This window comes from Colossoma macropomum, unplaced genomic scaffold (assembly GCF_904425465.1).
Source record: "Colossoma macropomum unplaced genomic scaffold, Colossoma_macropomum, whole genome shotgun sequence".
NCBI lineage: Eukaryota > Metazoa > Chordata > Actinopteri > Characiformes > Serrasalmidae > Colossoma > Colossoma macropomum.
Genome location: NW_023494789.1, coordinates 48447585 through 48469091, shown reverse-complemented (window position 1 = coordinate 48469091; position 21507 = coordinate 48447585). Strand labels below are relative to the sequence as shown.

Genomic DNA, 21507 nt, shown 5'->3' with positions numbered 1-21507 from the left:
GTAGCTAAGAGCACGACACTTTCAACCAGTTTAAAAACGTATTCCATGAGCTCATATATCACTAAAGTCATTGTCTCTCATTAAACAGCAAGCTTGTGTTTGTGGTGGGTTACAGGAGGCCTGATTACCGGTGATGGTGCTGTTATGGTCATCTCCTGGAACCCATTTCAGCTTCACGGTCCTGTTTTTATGTTCAGCCAGCACCACATCCTCAGGGGGTTCGGGTACATCTGAAACAAGAGCATAAAAGCAGTGTACAGTGTATTGCACACTGTAAAAGCAGCAAACTGTCCAGTCTACACTTCGTCCTCTTACTCACCCAGTACTGTAAGCAGTGCCACTGCAGAGTCCTGGTCCACTGGAGTCCTGGCCACACAAATGTACACACCCTGATCTCTGAAGCTCACGTTGATGATCTGAAGCATCTCGTCCTCCACAACATACCTGATGACAGTCAGTGAACACAATGCATTGAGCAGGTCACTCATACACCTCACTGAAGAGCAGTGGCAGCTCTCAGGCCTCTTACCCTGCACTCTCGCTGTCATTGAGGGCCACGCCATCCTTCTCCCAGATAATCTCGTAGTCGTCAGTGAAGGACGGGTCTACCTCAGGCTGGCATGAGAACTGGGCTGTGGTTCCTACCAGAATGCGCAGGTCTTGAGGAGGGTTCACTATTCTGGTGGGCGCTGAAACAGAGATTTAACAGACTTGTTTGAGTTTTAAATGTTTTAAAGAACTAAAATTCAGTGCACAAGCTTGAAATCAAGAAAAACTTTCTTTGATAAGATTTTCTTACCATAAGAAGGATTTTCTCATAAACATGACAAATACTGGGACCAATTTCTTTCATTTTCTCATTACTGAAACACACTGACAGCCACTTAGATTCTACTAGTGCCATTTTGTCATTTTGTTATTTTGGTTCAGCTCCTTGAAGTTTAAAGGGAAAACACTAAGGTAAAGAGATTCAACAGTCAAAAGTTATACAAACTCATGTTTTCTAATTGAAAGTGGAAAAAATGGTAAATATCGGTAATGAGAAACACAAATGTGGACACGTTGCTTTAATGAGAATTAGGGTAAAAACTTGTCCAAAAAAAAAAGAAAAAATGAATTCCACAAGTGTGTTGCTGTACCATACAGAGCTCCAACTGACCTACTGAAGGATATGAATGTTGTCTACCTGCTGGATCCTTATTACTCTCAAATATTTCTCATTTCCAAAATTTTAGACATCAACAGTTGAAAAAGAGGTGTTGCAGGAATATATAAAAAATGTACATGAATAAATAAATGCTTGACATCAGTGTAAATTGGAGCTCACAACTCTCACAATTTGTCTTTTAAATGGTATGACATGAGTTTATTGTGAGCTTATTATGGCCAGGAACATAAACTAACAAGATAAAGGTCAATTTTGATTTTTAAAATCAGGTTAACTTTAAGCTTTAACTCAAATTTATATTTATCTCAGAAAGAAATTTCAGTCATTTAAGCAAAACCCTTTACATTCAGTCTGCTTTGTTTAACTGCTACTGATTTTGATTAACTTCAATGAGCAGATGCAGTTAAAAGATCTGAAATCAAAAGCCTGAAACCAAACATAACGTCCTTTTTTAGTTCTCTCTGAGAGAAATACATACACTGAAATTAACCTCTGCTGCTAATTAATACTTCCCCTAACCTTGACCTCACTTCTAACAGTGAATAAAAGACAGGAACAAGTTATTAGCAACTTTCAAATGAGTTTTCACTCATTTCGTTCCTAATTCCAGACTGAGGAGCAAAGCGAGATCATTAGGAACATTCATCAGAGACATCTCTCTCGCACCTTTGACCTCCAGCATGGCGGTAATGGCGGATTTGCCCTCTGTGTTTTGAGTGAAGCAGGAGTACTCTCCCTCGTCCTCCCTCTCCACACTGTGGATCTCCAGCGAGCCGTTCTCATGCACACTGAACCTCGACCCCTCCACCGCACTGGCGCTGTCCACCTTACTCCTGAAAAAACATCAGAAACCGTGAAGCTTAGCTGCTCCCCACTGTTTGAACATAGTGTGGAGCAGGGCTGCTAAAGTGTTTTGCCATAATAACAGCCTTTTAGTGTCTATAATAAGAGAAAACGGGTGTTCGCTGCTATTTTGCACTTTCGTCTCACTGCACATGTACAGATTTCTAAATGAAAATATGTTCACACTTCACTACAGCGATCACATTTCTTCACATTTTAATACGTTTCTTTTTTCAATATGTTAAACTTACATATATAATTAAATAGAAAAATGGTAGATATAAGTTCCGTGTAGAGAATGTGTTAATTATTTTACTTAGACAATCAAAAAAAACATATAATTTGACCAGAACTGTTCAAACTTTTGCACATGTTTGTATGAGTTTCCTCTCGCAGCACAAAACATTGGTAGGATGTTACTATAATGAACCACCTACTCTGATTGACCAAAGCTGATAGTAAATACTAACACAGCTGCCACTGTTGTTGCTTAGAATCTGCCTGTTGTGTTTTTCCCATTTCTGACAGCAGTTTAGAAAATTCAGAATACGACTTTTTGACTTTTTGACGAATTCTCACTTCTCACTTATTTCCTCTAAATAATGCTGTGTTACCTTTCAATGAAAAATTACATAAAAAGCACAGAGTAATAATGTAGCAAAGTGGGTTCTTAGAAGAAACTCGGACGTTAAGGTTCTGGGGCTGTATTATTGAAACGTCCTATCTCTTTCTCTTATCCTAATTTAGGAATCTTGTCTTTTCTCACAGCATCTTATCTCAAGTTAAGAAGTCTTAACGTACTTGATTGAAGTTGACAATCAACTGGCATTTCTGTTGCCTAGCAATCGACCATATAGGCACAGCTAAACGTAAACACAATCAGAATTATCAAGCTAGGCAGCTAACTACCATTACTGATGTACAAAAAGATCAAACAAAACTAAAGCGCGATAAACTGAGAGTTAAGAATATTGTCTCAGCGTTTCGTGCTGTTTATCAGAGTCGCTGCTCCACAGTTTCAGTTTCATTTCCCAAACACTTTAGCCGAGCGCGCTAACGTTATTCCTCCTAATAAACAGACACACGTTCAGCTCTGTCTCCTCATTATTCACCACCATCACTAATATTTTATCATCAACATTAACACACGAAGGTAATATGAGGGACGGTGGAGATCGAGTCTGCAGCGTCTGGGGTTTTTAAAAACCCTCACATAAATGTAGCGTCATTGTCACTTAGAGTGAACTGTGCTGCCTCTCACTGCACAAAACAATAGAAAACAGATGGTTAAAACAGAAGTTAAGACCCTCTGTGGTTTGTCTTAAAGTTAGGACAGAATTTTCATTTAGTCTAGTTAGGATGTTTCTGTAATACTGTTTTCTTATCTGGAGTTAATGATAAGATTATGAACTTAAGAACTGTTATTCTGTAATAACTACTGTCCTAAATTCAGCCCTAACTAAAGTTGTCATGGTGACTAAGCAGATGAGAAGATTTCAGACTTAAGAAGTTTCTGTAATTTGGCCCCTGGTCCGTAACTCAGCTTTAATGACCACTCGGCAACGGCAATAGCAACAGCCTTTCTAATGAACTAAATAACCTCAACTTAGCAAGCTCGAGCGTCTTAATAACAAACTTACTCAAAGATTTTTAAACTAACAGAACACAGGCTTGGCTTGACTCCACAACATGTACTTAATAATAAGTCAGTTTTTGTTTTACTAAGTATAGAGAAAACGTCATTATTTTGAGATGAAAAGTCAAACTTTAGAAATAAAAAGTTAAATTTGGAAATACGGCTCACAGAAACAGAGACAACAATTAGAAACAAGCAGTGAGGTTTTTGTTTTTTTTTCTCCTTCCTGGCAAAAATCGGCCTCCATACTAAAAAAGGGGTTTATATTGTACTGTCTGCAGACTGTCGGTAACTAGCCTCTTATAATAAATCTATAATAATCTATAACAAGTATGTTTTAAAGTGGCTTAAAAAGACATTACCACTGGTGGTTTTAGGAACCAAGGGTCACAACGTATACAACACAAATATAGCCATTTTATTTACTATCCAAAACCACCAGTGAACCTACACGAGTCTTCTGAGATTTAATTTGCAATTTTGATGATGGTGAAATAGTGATAAATCTGACTATTTTGCCCTGCATATTCCTCTCCACAATGTATTTAAAAGATAAGCAACATTTGCTGTTTCTATTCCGTGTTACATTGCCTGTTCTTCGACCCAGATTAGAAATTTGGGAGTATTTTTGACTCCACTCTGTCTTTTGAACCCCATATCAAAATCACTTGTAAGGCAGCCTTTTTTCCATCTGAAGAGCATCGCTAGGATCCGCCCTTTTCCCTCTTTTTCTGCTGCTGAGACTGTTATCCATGCTTTTGTAACATCTAGAACTGACTACTGCAATGCTGTGCTACATGGACTCCCTTCTCGGGTTCTGAATAGACTGCAATATGTGCAAAATTCAGCTGCTAGGGTTTTAAGCCACACTAGATCCTGGGAGCACATCAGTCCAACTTTGAAGCATCTTCATTGGCCCCCAGTACAGTATAGTGTTCAATACAAACACACTCTCCAGCACGCACTCCTCGCTCCTTTGACTCACATCTGCTCAAAGTTCCTCCCTCTAAGCTGCGTACTTTTGGCAATAGGGCTTTCAGTGTTGCCGGCCCCAAGCTCCCCGCCGAGCTGCGTGCTTGCTCGACCCTGGCTATGTTCAAAGCTACTCTTAATACCCACCTTTTCCAGCTGGGTGAACCAGAATTGTGATTTTTTTAAATTGTGTATTGTTTTTGCATGTTTGTACATGTAATTTGTAAATAATAACAATAAATGTCTTTATTGTACAGTGTTGTTGTTGTTGTTGTTGTTGTTGTTGTTGTTGTTGTTGTTGTTGTTGTTGTTGTTGTTGTTTAAAAACACATTAGGCCAAAACCTTCTCAAAACTATCATTTAAACAATGTCTAGAAATTTCATGTAATAGCTTCCTGTGAGGGAGCTTTTAGCCGTGGACGTCTGGTTCCTATCACCACCACTGTGAACTATCCTGACTGTTTCTCAAGAACGGAGCATTTCACACCGAACCACTCTGAATGTCTTTGTTTACATCTTAACCATTTAATTATGCAGAAATTTGGAAATTCGATGGGATTCTCCTTTAAGACATGAATCACAGTACAAGCCTATTCTCAATACTTTACACAGAATGCATACGAACGTAGAGCTCATATATTTCCTGCTGACAAAACACACACACTGTACAAGCATGAATAACCCTGTTTACATCATGAGGCCGCTGCTCTCCCTGCAGCTAGTGCTGCTGAATAAAGTGGGGCAGCGGAGCGTTGGCCTGTGAGAGCTGCTGTGGCTGATACAGTAGGAGCTGCAGTGCTCTCTGCTGGTCTGGGATGAGCTTTCCACACACTGAACCACTCACCAGCTGATGGCTGAGGGCGGAGAGCTGAAGACTTTGCAGTGCATGATCACTCCTTTCCCCTCCACCGCCGAGTACTGGACACCGTCTTCTGTCAGGATCAACGGCCGCAGGTCTGTGAAGAGAATTATTGATATGATGGAAATAAGTAGACATTTCTGCTTTTTAATTTAATGTCAATGATGTTATTTCTAAATGCTCTCGTCACATTTATTTAGACTTATTTAGACATTTATTTTATACTGTTTATCACAAACCACCATTCTGAGCACGCAAACACAAGAATAGGAAGACACTTCACACCTCAGTGGCCTTCTGTTATTCCTTATTATGCTTCCATATCAATGTTAATCGCTTTCTAAATGTGGTGCATGTTCACTCAGAAACCATCACAGTGCATCCAACAATAAAGGCAGCATGGAGCTTCTTTTATACAGTAATAGACAACCTGATGAACAAATCCTCTAATTCTGCTCCCAGACTCTAGAATAGCCTTCATCAACATATCTGTGATTACATGAGATTCTTTTTCCTTTAAGAAACTAAACTTGTAACACATCTTAAAGCTCATTACATTCTTATAATAGAAACTGCTGCACTCCTATATATTGTTGCTGTTGGGGCACCTTGTATTTGCACTCCTATATATTGTTGCTGTTGGGGAACCTTGTGTCTCCCATTTGTGTTTTGGACAATTTTTAAAACAAATGTTGTACCAAAATTTCATGATGAACGGACCAACAGAAACGGTCCAAAATTCCTTGGAAAAAATATTTCTCCATTTACTTCCTCTAAAAGTTAATGTTCTTCCTTGTGATGTAAAGTTACCTTTTTGGAGATGAGAGGTTTTGTTCTGATAGCAGCGATACGCTATATTATAAATAATCCTTGTATACATAATTCCTTTTGTGTCTGTATTTTGTCTCTTGCCGTCTGAAATGAAAAGTTTTACAGCATATTTATTTATTGATTTAGTTTTGTTTAGATTTACAGGGACATCCACATTAATCACACTTCTGTAAATGTGCTAGTTTGTTAATTTTCAACTTTAGTCTCTGAGTATTGAGAATGAAGATTTATGACTTTTACATTTAATATCCAGAATTCTTCAGAATTCTTGGCAGATATCTTGACAGAAGTCAATTTAAATAGATTTTTTTAGCATTTAATAACTTCTTGCTTGCACAAACTTTAAATAAACCATCTCCAGAGTGCTGTGTAATTGTTTTGGGTAAAAAAAAGTACCAAGACATTTTAAATAAATTACACTAAAATTTCTAACAGGTAATAAGTTGATAATAAGCTGAGAAGGAACTTTCATAATAACAAACTAGTAAGTATAAATAAGCTTTCGCAAAATGTCAGTGTAATTTCACACATTTAACCAGATTATGAATTGTAAAAATAATAAGAACACAGAAAAAACACACAAAGAACTAATGCTTACTTATATAAACCCAGAATCAGTTTTGGTTCTGTGTAATAGACAGATTCATACCATATAAGGCTCTTCAAGTGCCTTTGCACTGGGTTTTTACCCCAAATAACCACCTCTTAGTTTGAGATTTCTAATTCACTTTCCTGCTTAAACGTGTAAACATTGTATTGAAAAAAACACACATTACATTGAAATGCATGGTATGTTTGTGTATGCTTACCACCTTATTACTCCACAAATTCATCCAATTATGAGATACTTTGTTTTTTATCTCAACCACTGTAACCTCAGAGAAATTAAGTTGTACTGTCTTGTAACTTACCAAGTACTTTTGTACCTCACGCTTACCTGGTTAATATGTGAACCTTAGACTATAAATGAAAAGTTACTCAGGGGGCAGATTTGAACTGCATTGAATGGCTGTAGCTACAGGCTAGTAACTACAAAAGCATGTAAGCTTGTGTGCATTGATCTCAGTTGAGAATGTGGTTAATAATATAATAGTTTATACTAAAAATACATTTTAAGGCCAAAACTTTATAATAAAACAAGCAATTATAATAATCAAGCAACGTATTCTTAACCACTTTGTGTAATAACTTAGCGAGACGTAGCTTTTAGAGCCATTAAATGCTTCGGACGTCTGGTTCCTAGTACTATAATGGTGAACAATTCTGACTTGGTAAATTTCTCTAGAAAGGCACATTTCACACCAAACCACTCTGAATGCAGAGGGCCGGTGTGGCTGCAGGTTTTCACTCCAACAAAGCAGGAGGTCACCTGATGAAATGTTTGATAACTAGAGACCGCACGTGGAGTCAGGTGAGCTCCAGCTTGTTTGGAGTGAAAAACTGCAGCCACACCAGCCCTTTGCAGATAAGATTGGACACCCCTGATCTAAACCATTCAATGATTGTCTAATTTTGCAAAATCGGTGGAGTTCCCCTTTAAAAGTGACAAAGTCTGTGAATGTATCACTGATGATATTACAGGTATACAACTGTTCTAGCTTCTTTGGTCTGACTGGCTTTCTGTGCTTCGGTGTTATCAGTTTACACCAAAATCTGACCTGTAACCCCTAGAATACCACCGTCCTGCTCTACCAAAGGCAAGATATATCACATGACTCTTATAGTGGGAATTCTAGCTTTGAGAGGAAAATACAGCCCTATTTTTTTATCTCCTCTCTCTCTTTTTGAAAAGCGAGATAGAGCCCAGTCTCTTGTTTTATCTGGTCAGATGAAAGAGGCACATGCTTTGCTTACTGTGTGTGAATGGGAAGAGGAAGGACAAACTTGTTAGCATATAAAAGAACCTCATTTCCACAGGAGGAAGCTGAGGGACACGAGGCTGTACGAGTCTCCTCATAAAGGAACAACCCTACACATTATACTGCACACTCCCTTTCACAGAAAACCCAACTGCACTGGCCATATCAGTGCTTTCCTTATGTCCAGGGCAACGCCAACAAAGAAGCAGACGTTTATTCTTTTGCGGGGTAACATTGTGCTGCTTTCCTGTGCTTTCTATTCAGGCTTAATGGACTGAAGGCAAATCTCTGAGCATATGTCAGAGCAGATTTGGTGATTCAACTGCAACAGTACACTGTTAATTACTGCCAGGACTTCACAATGTTGAACACTACTTTTTCATACTAAAGTAGTGTGTTTTTTTTACATTTTATTGTAAAATCAGCTCATTTAAAGATATTTGCACAGCAAAGAACTGTGAGGTTAATACTGAGCTGTACCGCACAGCATTACATGACAGCAACTGAGACATACATTAAACATTTTAATAAAAACAGTCTGTTTTATATATATATGGTGTAAATCTTGCTGCCACTGGACTCTGGAGCACTGGAAACTCATTCTGTGGAAGTGACGAATCACCCTTCTCTATCTGTCAGTCTGATGGACGAGTCTGGGTTTGGCGAATGCCAGGAGAACGTTACCTGCCTGACTGCACTGTGCCAGCTGTACAGTTTGGTGGAGGAGGGATGATGCTATGGGGTTGTTTTTCAGCTGTTGGTCTAGAACCCTTAGTTCCAGTGAAGGGAAATCTTAATGCTTCAGCAGAACAAGACATTTCAGACCATTGCACGCTTCCAACTTTGTGTGAACAGTTTGGGGAACAACCTTTTCTGTTCCAGCATGACTGAGCCCCAGTGCGCAAAGCAGGGTCCATAAAGGCCTGGCTGGGTGAGTTTGGTGTGGAAGAACTTGACTGGCCCTCACAGAGCCCTGACCTCAACCCCATCCAACACCTTTGGGATGAACTAGAATGCAGATTGTGAGCCAGACCCTCTCGTCCAACATCAGTGTCTGACCTCATAAATGCTCTTATGGATGAATGAGCAAAAATTCCCACAGACACTCCACAACATCTTGTAGAAAGCTTCCCAGAAGATTCCCAGACATTATAATGTATGTATATAATTTATTTATTTTTTTTGCTATAATCTCTTGTTTATTAAAGGTAAGTTTATTTTTGCAGACTGTGTTGTACCCTGTGCAATTATTTTGAAGTGTAAAATTGATTCTTAAGTAAAGCAAAGCACGCTAAGAGTTTCGCCTCCCGCAGGCTGTACTCACTCATGATCATGATGTTTGCATTAGCCAGTATGGTCCCATGTCGGTTGGAGGCTTCACATTGGTAAACTGCACTGTCAGAAGGGCTGGCGTTGTGGATGACGATCGTGTCATCATAGTCTCTTCTGTTACCTGCTGGAACCTCTGAAACAGACACAGATATAAAACAGTGTCACACAGCATGCACTGTTAATCTGCATAATCATATACAAGCTAGCTTTCCTAACAAACCTTCTATAAATAAGTGAAACCATTCATATCACTCAACTGGGTGTAAACTGATAGGAATAAAGGAAACCAAGTGGTCATCTGATACTTTAGACAATAGCCTTTATACTGTCTGTAGAGAGATTAACTGATTTGGATTTCTTTATAGTGGTAGTGATAGAAACAAGAATTCACAATGTCTTTAACTTAAGTATAGAGTTTTATATGTAGTGTTCACAACAGTACAACAGTGGTAATGCAGAGAGAAACAGTCGAACCTTTGAGAGGGCGTCCATTCAGCCTCCACGCCACAGTTGGGGTTGGACTGCCTGATGCAGCACATTTGATGACGACATCAGCACCGATCATATTCAGCTGGCTCTTGGGTTCTACGTCCCACTTGGGAGGTTCTATACAAAACAGTGACATTTAAGAATATTTAAGGTACCTATACATCATTGCTACCAAAAAAAGAACACATTTTGCCATTTTTTATTATTGACACCATTTGAAAATGCTGCATACAATTTCATGGGCCAATAGAAATGCTCCAAAAGTACCTATTACCAATTACCAAATACCAATAAATAATAACATTCATGCTCAGTATTACAGCATTTAAGCTACAGCATAAAACTTTTAAAACCTAAGTCAGAATAAAAACACTTTCTTTTTTCACATTTTGCTGTGTTTTATTTTTTGTTTAATATGTCAAAGCAAATAAATAGAACTTTGTGCTCTCAAATTAGCTGAAAAATGGCACATTTTAATATGTCTACTGTAGAGGATGTGTTAACTTACACACATAACTGTTAAATGTCTGACATGACATAAATGATTGACACGTAATAATGACAACACAATGCATCTATAGTCCCATAACATATACTGTTTGTTTTAATTCACTTCTATTTCGGATAATGAATGCATATCTCACCTTCGACCGTCACATGGAAGTAGTGCACAGCTTCTCCGTGGGCATTTCTGGCCTTGCACATGTATTTCCCTTCATCCTCTTCCTTCACATTGTCTATGGTGAGGAGCTTGCCATGATTTTCCACTACAGCCCGGTCAGGAAGCTTCTGTCCTAGCTTGGTCCACTCAATCTTCGGAGTTGGGCTGGTGAAGTAAAGGCCACAGTGAGTGACTTACTGCCACTGAATGACCGCTGGCCTCCGTATGGCATTTAGAGAGATATTTGCAGAGAGACTGCACTGAACTGAATTGGACTGGACTTGTGAGTAAGTCGACGCTGCCCTGTCTGACTTTACACAGATAAAGTCCTGACTGGGCTGTAATATGAGGCATGCTGAATGGTACCATCACACTTATTACTAACAAAACATTAGTAAATTAATTCATTTAATTACCTTAAAGTCCCTTAAGTTCTAGGTATTAAGTGGGGAAAGTGTGATGTACAAACTACAAAGTAAAGTCTGAGGTATAAACTACAAAGTAAAAGTCTGCTGTACAAAATACAGAGTAAAAGTCTGAGGTACAAAGTACAAAGTAAAAGTCTGCGGTACAAAATACAAAGTAAAAGTCTGAGGTACAAAGTACTAGATAAACATTTGCAAGACACCAGAAATAGCTTACACTTGTTCTCACCAAGTTCTAGATATAAACTGGGTAAATGTGAGGTCCAAAGTGCTGTTTAATTATTTTGGGTAAAAGGGGGTAAGTACCCAGATAGTCTAACCACATAGTATAATAATTCATAACTGTATTATTATTTGGAGTAACAAGGTAGTGATACAAACAAATTAATGTAACGTCAAATGCAAATATGCTGCAGATTATAGAGCAAAATTTCTATGTTTTTGCTGAGATTAACATATTGGGGGAAAAAAAACACAAAAAGAAAAAAAATAAATAAACATGCATCATACCTCTTGAACAGGCTATATTTAATTTATTTCTTTTCAATATGGAAATAACAGTAATTGTGCATTAAAAATGTGCAGAAGTGCGTTCTCTGTAGAGGATGTGTTAACTTCTTTTCAATTTTCACTTAGAAAAACAACAGAGGCATGCAATTTACCCAGGGTGCGTAAACTTTTGCATTCCAGTTTATATAATATACTATAATATAATGTAATATGACATAATATAATTAATGTATTTAACATGTAACCTAGTTATATGAGGCATTTCAGTGTAATTTAATTAGACTTTCTTGAAACTCACCAGCATATTAACCCAAAATAACAGCCTTATTTACTTTGGAGTTTGAAGCTCACACTTGCCTGGTTGGTATCTAGAACTTAGGAGACTGTAAAACGCAGCATTATCCAGTTAGTGAAGCTCACTTACTATCCTTCACCAATGCACTCTAACAGCAGTTCCTTTCCCTTCTCGATATGTGTGTACGTGCGGTCACCAGAGGGCGACAGTAGACTGGGCTTCCTCTCCAGAATGGAATTTGCTGAAAAAGGAGGGAGACCATATGACAGGTAAGATTAAACACTAAGCCTCTGCTTAGAAGCACATATGTGCAGATTCATTACATTATACTCTTTATTAAACACAAATAGTGGCATATGGCATTGGATAAAAGAAAAATAATAGTTTCAGTGCAGCCAACAGATGCTTCAGAATGGATCACGTCCTACAGAATAATCAGGTGTAATATGTCGATGCTCCTGGTGAAGCATTTGAATGACTGGTTGTTTGTTTCATGCTATTCTAGTAAAGCAGCCATAGTGAACAGCACTCACCAGAGCCCCTGCCCCCAGAGTCACTCATTGACTTGGCTGAAATGGAGAGGTGGAAAAAGATGGAAAACACATGGATGCAAAAATAAACTCAAATCATAAATGCAACGAACCATAAGTGAGATATATCAACATCTGCCAGCTATGATTAAAGTTACAATCAGGGATCTAAAAAGCCATTTATGGCCTTGTATTCATATGCACCTCAAAATATTATATCTTAATCTTAAAACTAGTCACTATATCTTATACATTTCATTCTAAGCCTGATGTAAAAATATTATGACATTATTCATCCCATTTCTAGACGTTTAATCCAGCACGACTGTCTTATTCCACTGGCAGATCATTTTACGTGTTGTGAAATAATGCTTGAAGTAATAAACACTTACTTGTTTATTACTTGCCAACAGAATAAGATATTTTGCCTAGAGAAAATTACTTATAACAAGGTAAAATGTCTAGAAATAGGTTGAAAAACTTTGATATTCTTACAACAGCCTTAAATATTATATTATATTATGATTAGATGTATGATTAGATTCATGTTTCAGATCTTACTTTTCTAAACACACCACAAACATGTATCTTAGTAAGTGAAATCATAAAAATATCAAAATTTAATCAAAATATCTAATGTTCCTCATCTTGAGATTGTTGGAGCATTTTAAGATCATTTACTTATTTCTAGATGTTTATTACTTGTTTTATGCAATTTTATTAAGTGAAATATATCACTTCATTAGCAGATGATGTGATAATTGCTTATTTTAAGAAATATGCTTGAAACAAACTGAATAGTCTGCTAATATAATGAGATAATGGTCCCAATTATTGACTAAATTTGGTCAATTGTTAACTGGTTTAGGAAATAAAGGGGCAAGTACTTCTTCACAACGGGCCAGCTGGTGCTGGATATTGATTTTTTTTTTACTCCTTCAATAAATGAAATGATCATTTAAAAACTGTCTACTCAGATTTTCTGTGTCCTATTAAATTTTGTTGATGATCTGAAGCAAATAAGTCTGACAAACATGCAAAAATTATGATATTAAAGAAAATAACTCTGGGCAAATACTTTTTCACAGCCCTGTCTGTCGCTGATTGCTGGTTCTTGTATTTTAAGCTCTGTGTTTTGAATTTCAGGATGGCTACTGAAGGCTGCAAAAAGCCCTGACTGTGACTTTAATGCTGGCCAATGCAAAAATACTGAAAATCCAAGATCATGATTGGTGCAAAACAAGCCCTCAAACACAGAATGGATGACACCAGATGTCTGACATGCAAATGAAACATTTGATCCGTAACTTCAACTCCACATCTCAGGTCAACCTGAGCGTTTGTCACAGCATCTGTGGATCCCGTTATGTGATAGAATAACATGTTGCTGCTGTCGTAACAAACCTTGAATCTCCAAAACTTTAAAATTGAAGGGAAAATGTTATTAAATTAAAGGTTAATTGTGGAATTGAGTTTGATGTTATGTGAACATTGTTAAACTGTCAAAGGATAGAGTTCACTCCCCAGTCCATACAGTCCATATATGGAAACTAAACTGTAGAAACAGCCTGTTTTGAATTCACTGTTTTTGTGATGTCATGTGAACCAGTTCCTTTACCTATATCTACCTATTGGCCTGTAACAGTTTAGCCCCGCCCACTCACATTTAAGTTCTCAGTCTCAGTTTGCATGTCTCAGTCCTAAAGGCACACAGTCTACTTTATATTAGGGCAGGGGTCGGTAACTCCGGAGCCCCATGCGGCTCTTTTACTGCCCTGTTGTGGCTCCACAGCAGAATTAGATTTGTAGGTAAAAATAAAATAATCCTCCTTTACAGTAAAATAAAGCTCTGCTGATCGTTCAACACAGTTTAACAGTAAATGGTCTTAAACTCTGGAGTTAATGTAGAACTGCTAATTCACCCTTTAACCCTGAAGACTGGTGCGCCGACTGCTGGTCACCATAGCATTCGAACAAGAGGCTGGTGAATGAGAAGCGACTTCAGCCTTGTAAAAAGCGAACGCTGAGAGACATTTTACAAGAAGCTATTCCACTTTTGCGAAAAGTTTCCTGCCAGAGATGTGAGAAAAGTGGCTATAGCTGAGCAGAGCAAAGTTTGCCTATACTAGTACATCAGCACATACCAAGACTTATTTACAGCCAAGATGGTAAAATGGACATAAAATGTTGTGGATCCCAAAGTGATTTGATTTTTATTAAAAGGATAAAATGGTTCTTAACATTTGGGTTGCTGACCCCTGTGTTAGGGGCTAAAGAGATGTTTGAAAATGGTCAGGTAAACATATAATATAACCATTTTAGTCACATAAAAGCACACCAATATCATACGTTGACCTCAGTGGAAAATACGACACAAAAAAAACGTACATTAGCGATTTTACGGACCCTATTTTGGGCCATTTCTTTTGGTCAGTTCATTATGAAAGTTTAGGGCAGCTGATGCTTTCAAATGATGATATAAAAACAAAAAACGAGTTGCAAGGTTTTGATATGACAACAACAACATAATCACTCAAACATGCTCTTAAAGTGAGGTGTGGTCACATACTGCTGGTAACGATGACGGACATGGCTGTTTTTTGGACGATGGTGCGTATGCGGGGGAAAGCGGCGAAGCAGCAGTAATCCCGCCGGCTGTCCTTCTGAACGGCGTCGGAGAAGTACAGGTTTCCGTTCAGGCCCACGGTCACTCTCTCGTCCTGCTCTATGTGCTGCAGACCTTTACAGGAGACAGACAGGGCACAGAAAAAACATTCAGTACCACGGATTAGTGCTAGCTAATGCAGAACAGCTATGCTTATATACACATGTTCACCTTATGAGAAAATGGTTCTATACAGAACCATGAACATTCAAAAAACTCTTTGCATCATGAAAGCGTTCTTCAGATTTATGGAGAATGTGCTATAGGTGGTTCTATATAGAACCTTTTTTAAAAATGGTTCCAAAAAGGGTTCCTCTATTGTAACAAGCTTGACATTATAACAGTAGTATAACCCTTTTTGGAACCATTTTTAAAAAGGTTCTATATAGAACATACAACACATTCTTCATCAATCTCGAACACTTTCATGATGAAATGAACCCTTTAATCATGCAAAGCGTTCTTTGAGTGTTCATGGTTCTATATAGAACCACTGAGCTTTATTAAGGAACCCTCAGGAAAATATATGGACCGTATCATGAAAGTGTTCTTCGGATTGATAGAGAACATGCTATAGGTGGTTTTATCTAGAATTTCTTTTTTAAAAAGGGTTCCAAAAGGGTTCCTCTATTGTAACAAGCTTGACATTAAATAAAAAACCATTCAGCTTTACTAAGGGACCCTTGAAGAACCATCTTTTTAAGAGTGTATGATGAAAAAACAGTTGTAAATGGTTCTTTAAAGAACCCTTTTAAAAATATAGCACCAAAAAAGGGTTCCACTATTGTTATGAGTCAAAGAACCCTTTTTTTCAGCACTACAATTAACCATTTTTGCTTAGAACAGTGAATATTGGCACATTAAAACTAAATATCCTTCACTTCAGTACATTTTTAGCAAACGCAGAACAGCTGCTTTTGTACATATGATCACTTTATGAGTTAATAAGATTTGTCTTGATTCAGGGGTTTCAGTTTCAGCGCGTTCCGCTGTGTTTGGAGCTCAGCTTTACGTTACTGATCCTTTTACATTTTAATTTCTTGTTAAAGGCAGTGCAGCAATAGGATGATCATTAAGAGGATTTCTCAGCAGGGTTTACCACACAGTAAGTGCCTCTTACTAAAATCAACTCAAATGAGAGCAGAGTCACGTTCCTCCAGCACCAGCTTTGAGTAAATTAATAACTGAAAAAGGAAAATAATTAGTGGAGGGCAGGACACAATCTAACATTTTATTGTTTTGAAGAATAATTTCAATATTTATTTTATACAAGTGATCTACACATCCCTGCTACAAATGAAAATGTATACTGTTTCAAACACCTACCAGTTAAAGGGCACTCAGGCAAACTGTCACAGCCTGAGAGCTGAGTTGTAGCTTTTACTGAAACTAATATACATACATACATCATCTAAACCGCTTATCCTTCTGGGTCGCGGTGGGGTGCTGGAGCCTATCCCAGCTGTCATTGGGCAGAAGGCAGGATACACCCTGGACAGGTCGCCAGTCCATCGCAGGGCAGGCAGACAGACATACACATTCATACACACACTCACACCTAGGGGCAATTTTAGCACGTCCAATCGGCCTGATTGCATGTCTTTGGACTGTGGGAGGAAACCAGAGTACCCGGAGGAAACCCACGCAGACACGGGGAGAACATGCAAACTCCACACAGAAATGACCCTGGTCGCCCAGCCGGGAATCGAACCCAGGCCATTCTCGCTGTGAGGCAACAGCGCTACCCACTGCGCCACCGTGCCGCCCTGAAACTAATATATTAATTCTAATTTTATGTGTTATTAAACAAACCAAATATGTAAAAACATCTGCATCCAATTTGATGATGATTATGAGATTAGTCAAAAGAGTCTTTTTTTTCGACCACAAAGTACATACTTAAAACAAACGGTTCTTCCAGGGTTCTTTCACAAAGGCAATAGTTCTATATTGAACCATTAACACTCAAAGAATCATTTGAATGAACAGATATGGCTCTGCATGCTCAAATGATTCTTCTCTACACACCTATAAAAGATGGTCCTTCAAGTGTTCTTTAGCAAAGAAAATGGAATTATATATAGAACCATGAACACTCAAAGAACCCTTTGCATCATTAAAGTGTTCTTTCCATCATGACAGCGTTCTTCAGATTGATGGATGGTGTGCTGTAGATTGTTCTATATAGCAACTTTTTTAAAAGGGTTTCAAAAAGGGTTCCCCTATTAAGACAAGTCTGACATCGAACCCTTTTTAGTGCTATACAAAACCATTTTTTTCAAAAAGGTTCTGCATAGAACCATTACAACACATTTTCTATCAATCTGAAGAACGCTGTCATGATGCAAAGAACCTTTAATCATGCAAAAGGTTCTTTAAGTGTTTATAGTTCTGATTAGAACCATTTCTCTTTACTAAAGATCCCTTAAAATCTTTAAGAGTTTATGATGAAAAAGTTTCTACTTTTTTTAAAGATTCTACTTTTATTAAGAGTCAAAGAACCTTTTTTTCAGTCTTATACAGAACTATTTTTGCGGAGTGTAGAACAGTGAATATTGGCACAATAAAACTGAAATATACTTCACTGCATTACTATAGTACAGTTTTGATGAATCTGTGAATAGAAACATCCAAAAAGCCTGGCCAGCTCTCACTGGGAGTTCTTTACATGCTTCCAAATGATGCTATGCTATAGGCAAAGACAGTCATTAAATAGTATAGGAGTGAATTCTGTGACTTACACACACAACTCGATAATCAAAAACATTTATGATGAAAATTTTACTTTTTTGGTACAAAAACAGTCTTTTTCAGATTCATTCAGGGTGATTTTGGAGACACACCTATTAGATTGCTGCCAAAATTCACAGATGATGTTGCTATGGGAATATAAGATGGTGACCAAAAGCATGTTCTACTTCAATCTGTTTAACTACATAAAAAATCTATGTTCATTTTAAACCACCAAGTATCCAAGTATCTTGTGGACTATTACATTTAAATTCACGCCATGCTTTGCGACTCACCAATGGTCATCCAATAGATCTGCAGCGGAGGAATTCCTTTGGGCGGATTGCATTCCAGAATGACCGGCTGACCCTCTTCGACCTCGATTGGCTCAATTTTCTCTTTCGGGAACTTCGGAACATCTGGAAAAGGCAGCAGAAACAAGGCGAGGGTTCAAATCATGCAGGTGCGATAATGTACTTTGCCAGCAGGGGGCAGCAAGTGGCCTGTCTGTCTTCTAGCGACGTGAAGCAGATTTTGATTTACAGCACTTTCCCAACCTTGATCCCAAAGCACAGTAATAACACACGCCATTACTGCTGCACCACCTCATGTCAAACTGCACTGAGTGACTGAAAAGCGGCCATGTTTTGTCACTAGTACCCCCTATGGCCTGGTTCCATCGGCGGAAGATTTATGTGGTGGTTTTTAGAGCACTGTGAGGAATGTATCTGGGAGTATGATGAAGAGAACGGCCAGTCCATTTTTCACCGGCTCCATCCTCAAGGTCCACACACACAAGCTCAATGAAGAGAGAACAACGCTCAGGGGTTTTGTGGTGGGCAAATACAACGGGCATCCAGCCCCCCCTCACCCCAGCGGCTGGAGCGGCCGTTTCAATGGATTCCGTTCTCTAAATCACACTGAAAGAACTGTAATGGAACACCGAAATGGAAGAGTTATACTTTACTCACTGGGAACAACGAATTCGATTTCCTCTGACATGGCTGTTCCGAGCTTGTTGGAGGCGTAACAGCGATAGCTGCCTTGGAATTCCGTGAGGTTGCCATTGTTCAGAATCACGAACGAGCCAGAATCTTCTACGGTTATCAACCTGGGGTCCTGATAGGGATCAAAGTCTTGCCCATTCTTTGTCCATTTGAATCTCAAAGGAAAAAAGAAAATAGAGAAACTAAGTCCTTAACCCTTGAAAAAGAACTGCAGTTACACAATAAGACACTTTCAGATTTCTACAGTGATATATAATGCTATTATATTAATCTATAATACTTTCACCTCCATGAATATCTGTGTGGTTCTGTTTTATCTATAATACTTCTGTCCAATTCTATAATAAACTAGGATTGTTCCAAATTACGATTAGTAATACTACAGTGCAGGAAAGTATACCTAGGCAAGTGAAAACATCCTAAATCATGTCAATATATCTAATATTTCTCATTATGGCATCGTTCATAATATTATAAGATTATTTAACATTTTTTAGATGTTAGAAGTGTCTTGCTCTACTCTCTGGACAAAATAGCTTGAAACAAGTCTGAGTTAAATAACCGTATAATCATTCTTGCAGTATAGAATGACTATAGAAATAATAAAGTACCATATAAAGTAGTGCAGTGTGTGTGTGTGTGTGTGTGTGTGTGTGTGTGAGTGTGGTCATATCTGATGTAAGAACTGGGCAGATTTCACCAGCCGCTTTACACCAGGTTTTTATTTGTTTGCTCTGTATTGTTTGTGGTATGTTTGATTTGCTTTGTTCTGAATTTTCTCCGCTGGCCTGGGAACCAGCCAGAGTCTCTGCATCGTGGTAGCAGTATTTGACTAGACTTCAAGCTGGGACATTTTTCATTGCGGCAGCGGAGTTTGACTGGGCCGTGAGCTGGGGACTTTGCACCATCACAGTGGAGTTTGACTAAGCTGCAAGCTGGGTGACTACTGACCAAAGTAGCAGACTTTGACTAGGCCAGAAGTGGGAGATTGTACATTGTAAGAAAAGAATTTAACAAGGCCACAAGCTGGGACCTTTAAACTGTGGCCATGAAGTTTTAACTTGGCTGTGAGCCGGGACATTTTTGTTATGGTACTGGAGTTTGACTAGGCCATGAGCTGGGACACATTTCACTATGGTGGCAGAGTTTGACTACCAAAGAGCCGGGACACTTCAGCATGTTAGCTGGCTGTGAGCTCGGGATTTTGCACCGTGGAAGTGGAGTTGGACTAGGCCATGAACTGTTTGACCAGGTCAAGAGCTGGTGACTTTGCACTGAGATAGGAGAGCTTGACTAGGCCATGAGCTGGTGACTTTCCACAGTGACAGAGCAGTTTGACTGGGCCACGAGTGGGAGATTTTGCACTGTGACAGCAGAGTCTGACAAGGCCAAGAGGCAGGAACTTTTCTCTGCAGGCCGCGAGCCGGGACACGTTTCACTGTAGTAGCAGAGCCTGACATTTCTTTGCAGTAGCCAAGTTTGACTAGGCCACAAGTTGGGGAACTACACATCATGGTCAGGAGAGTTTTCATCCCTGCCAGTTGCCTGTGTGTTTACATATGTGTATGTTTTGTTTGCTGCCAATTTGGAATTGTCAAGCATTACTGGGTTTGAGAAAAGTGCTATGTGAATTAAACTTATTAAATATATTCCTGCAGTGTGACTCCAGTTCTTTTTCATGAAGCATCCAGTATTGACAGTCTTTTAAAAAGGTGCAACAGACTGCAATATGTATGCAGACGAGAGTTTCCAAATTAAGGTGATCATATCTAAAATGACATCAAATAATCAGATAAGGCTTTGAAATATGCTTTGAAATGCTAGAGCTGTGGCTGTTTTTGAGGCGTATTTGGCACCACTAATGAGCTAGCGTGTGTGGATGCGTGAGTGCATGTGCACTTATGTGTGTCTATGTGTGTGTGTGGGGGGGGGTGGAAGGTTGAGTGCTTACTCTGGTTCAGGGTTGCCTGTGGCTTCGCACTTCACGGTGAAGCTTTCATCAAAGGGGAAAGCGATCAGAGAGGCTGGAGACTGCTCCGTTATGGAGGGCAGCTGTTCAACTGGGTAAAGAGACCACAGGAGAATCACTCACACTACACTATTACACAGCAGAAGGAAAGAGCTATTCATAGACTTGTGTGCTTGAATATTGAGATATTAAATAATGGTTATGGATGGTGATGCGTGGGTGCTCGAGAGGACCTAATGTGACCTTAGGCCTTGCTTCTCAATCAACGATTCTCCTCGGGTCGAATGAGCTCGACAAGCTGCGCAAAATGGTAAGCATAATTATATGCTGGAGGACAAAAATAATCAGCAAAACTGTAATCATAATCAATGGCTGAAGCACAACCTGAGGTCAAGTAAACAGCCGGCTGGTGATTACTGACTGGAGTTTGTATTATATTTAATGAACACTGATCGTTCCTGCCATTTAGGGGTTACTCAGGAAGTTTAAGGGCAAAGACATACTAACTAGCGATTACATTTCACATAAAAAGTAGAGCTATCAGCTGAGATCAGTTCTCCGGGAAAAAGAAAAGGCACTGCGTTCTTCTATCGCCATTACTTTCTTCCACTTTCAGTGAATAAAAGGATGCAGAAAAACGGAAATGTGCTAATTCCTATAGGCTACTTATATAGCTAGACAGTAGTACGCTTGGTCAAGAATGCAAAGTTTAACGCTGTGAAAAAG

At 38.8% G+C, this 21507-nt stretch overlaps 1 protein-coding gene across 1 annotated transcript in view; it reads right to left on the bottom strand.

The window, feature by feature from the left end:
• Window positions 1–21507, bottom strand: part of chl1b (cell adhesion molecule L1-like b) — an 86103-nt gene that overhangs the window by 43047 nt on the left and 21549 nt on the right. Inside the window, exons 4-17 of the mRNA XM_036571556.1 lie at window positions 20764–20872; window positions 18777–18967; window positions 18102–18224; window positions 14980–15150; window positions 12414–12449; window positions 12010–12121; window positions 10634–10815; window positions 9975–10106; window positions 9493–9633; window positions 5464–5575; window positions 1835–2001; window positions 530–689; window positions 320–444; window positions 129–230 (exon numbers count right to left, since the gene is read on the bottom strand). Coding sequence (XP_036427449.1) covers window positions 129–230; window positions 320–444; window positions 530–689; window positions 1835–2001; window positions 5464–5575; window positions 9493–9633; window positions 9975–10106; window positions 10634–10815; window positions 12010–12121; window positions 12414–12449; window positions 14980–15150; window positions 18102–18224; window positions 18777–18967; window positions 20764–20872 — 1863 coding nt within the window. The remainder of the gene's footprint in view (window positions 1–128; window positions 231–319; window positions 445–529; window positions 690–1834; window positions 2002–5463; window positions 5576–9492; window positions 9634–9974; window positions 10107–10633; window positions 10816–12009; window positions 12122–12413; window positions 12450–14979; window positions 15151–18101; window positions 18225–18776; window positions 18968–20763; window positions 20873–21507) is intronic.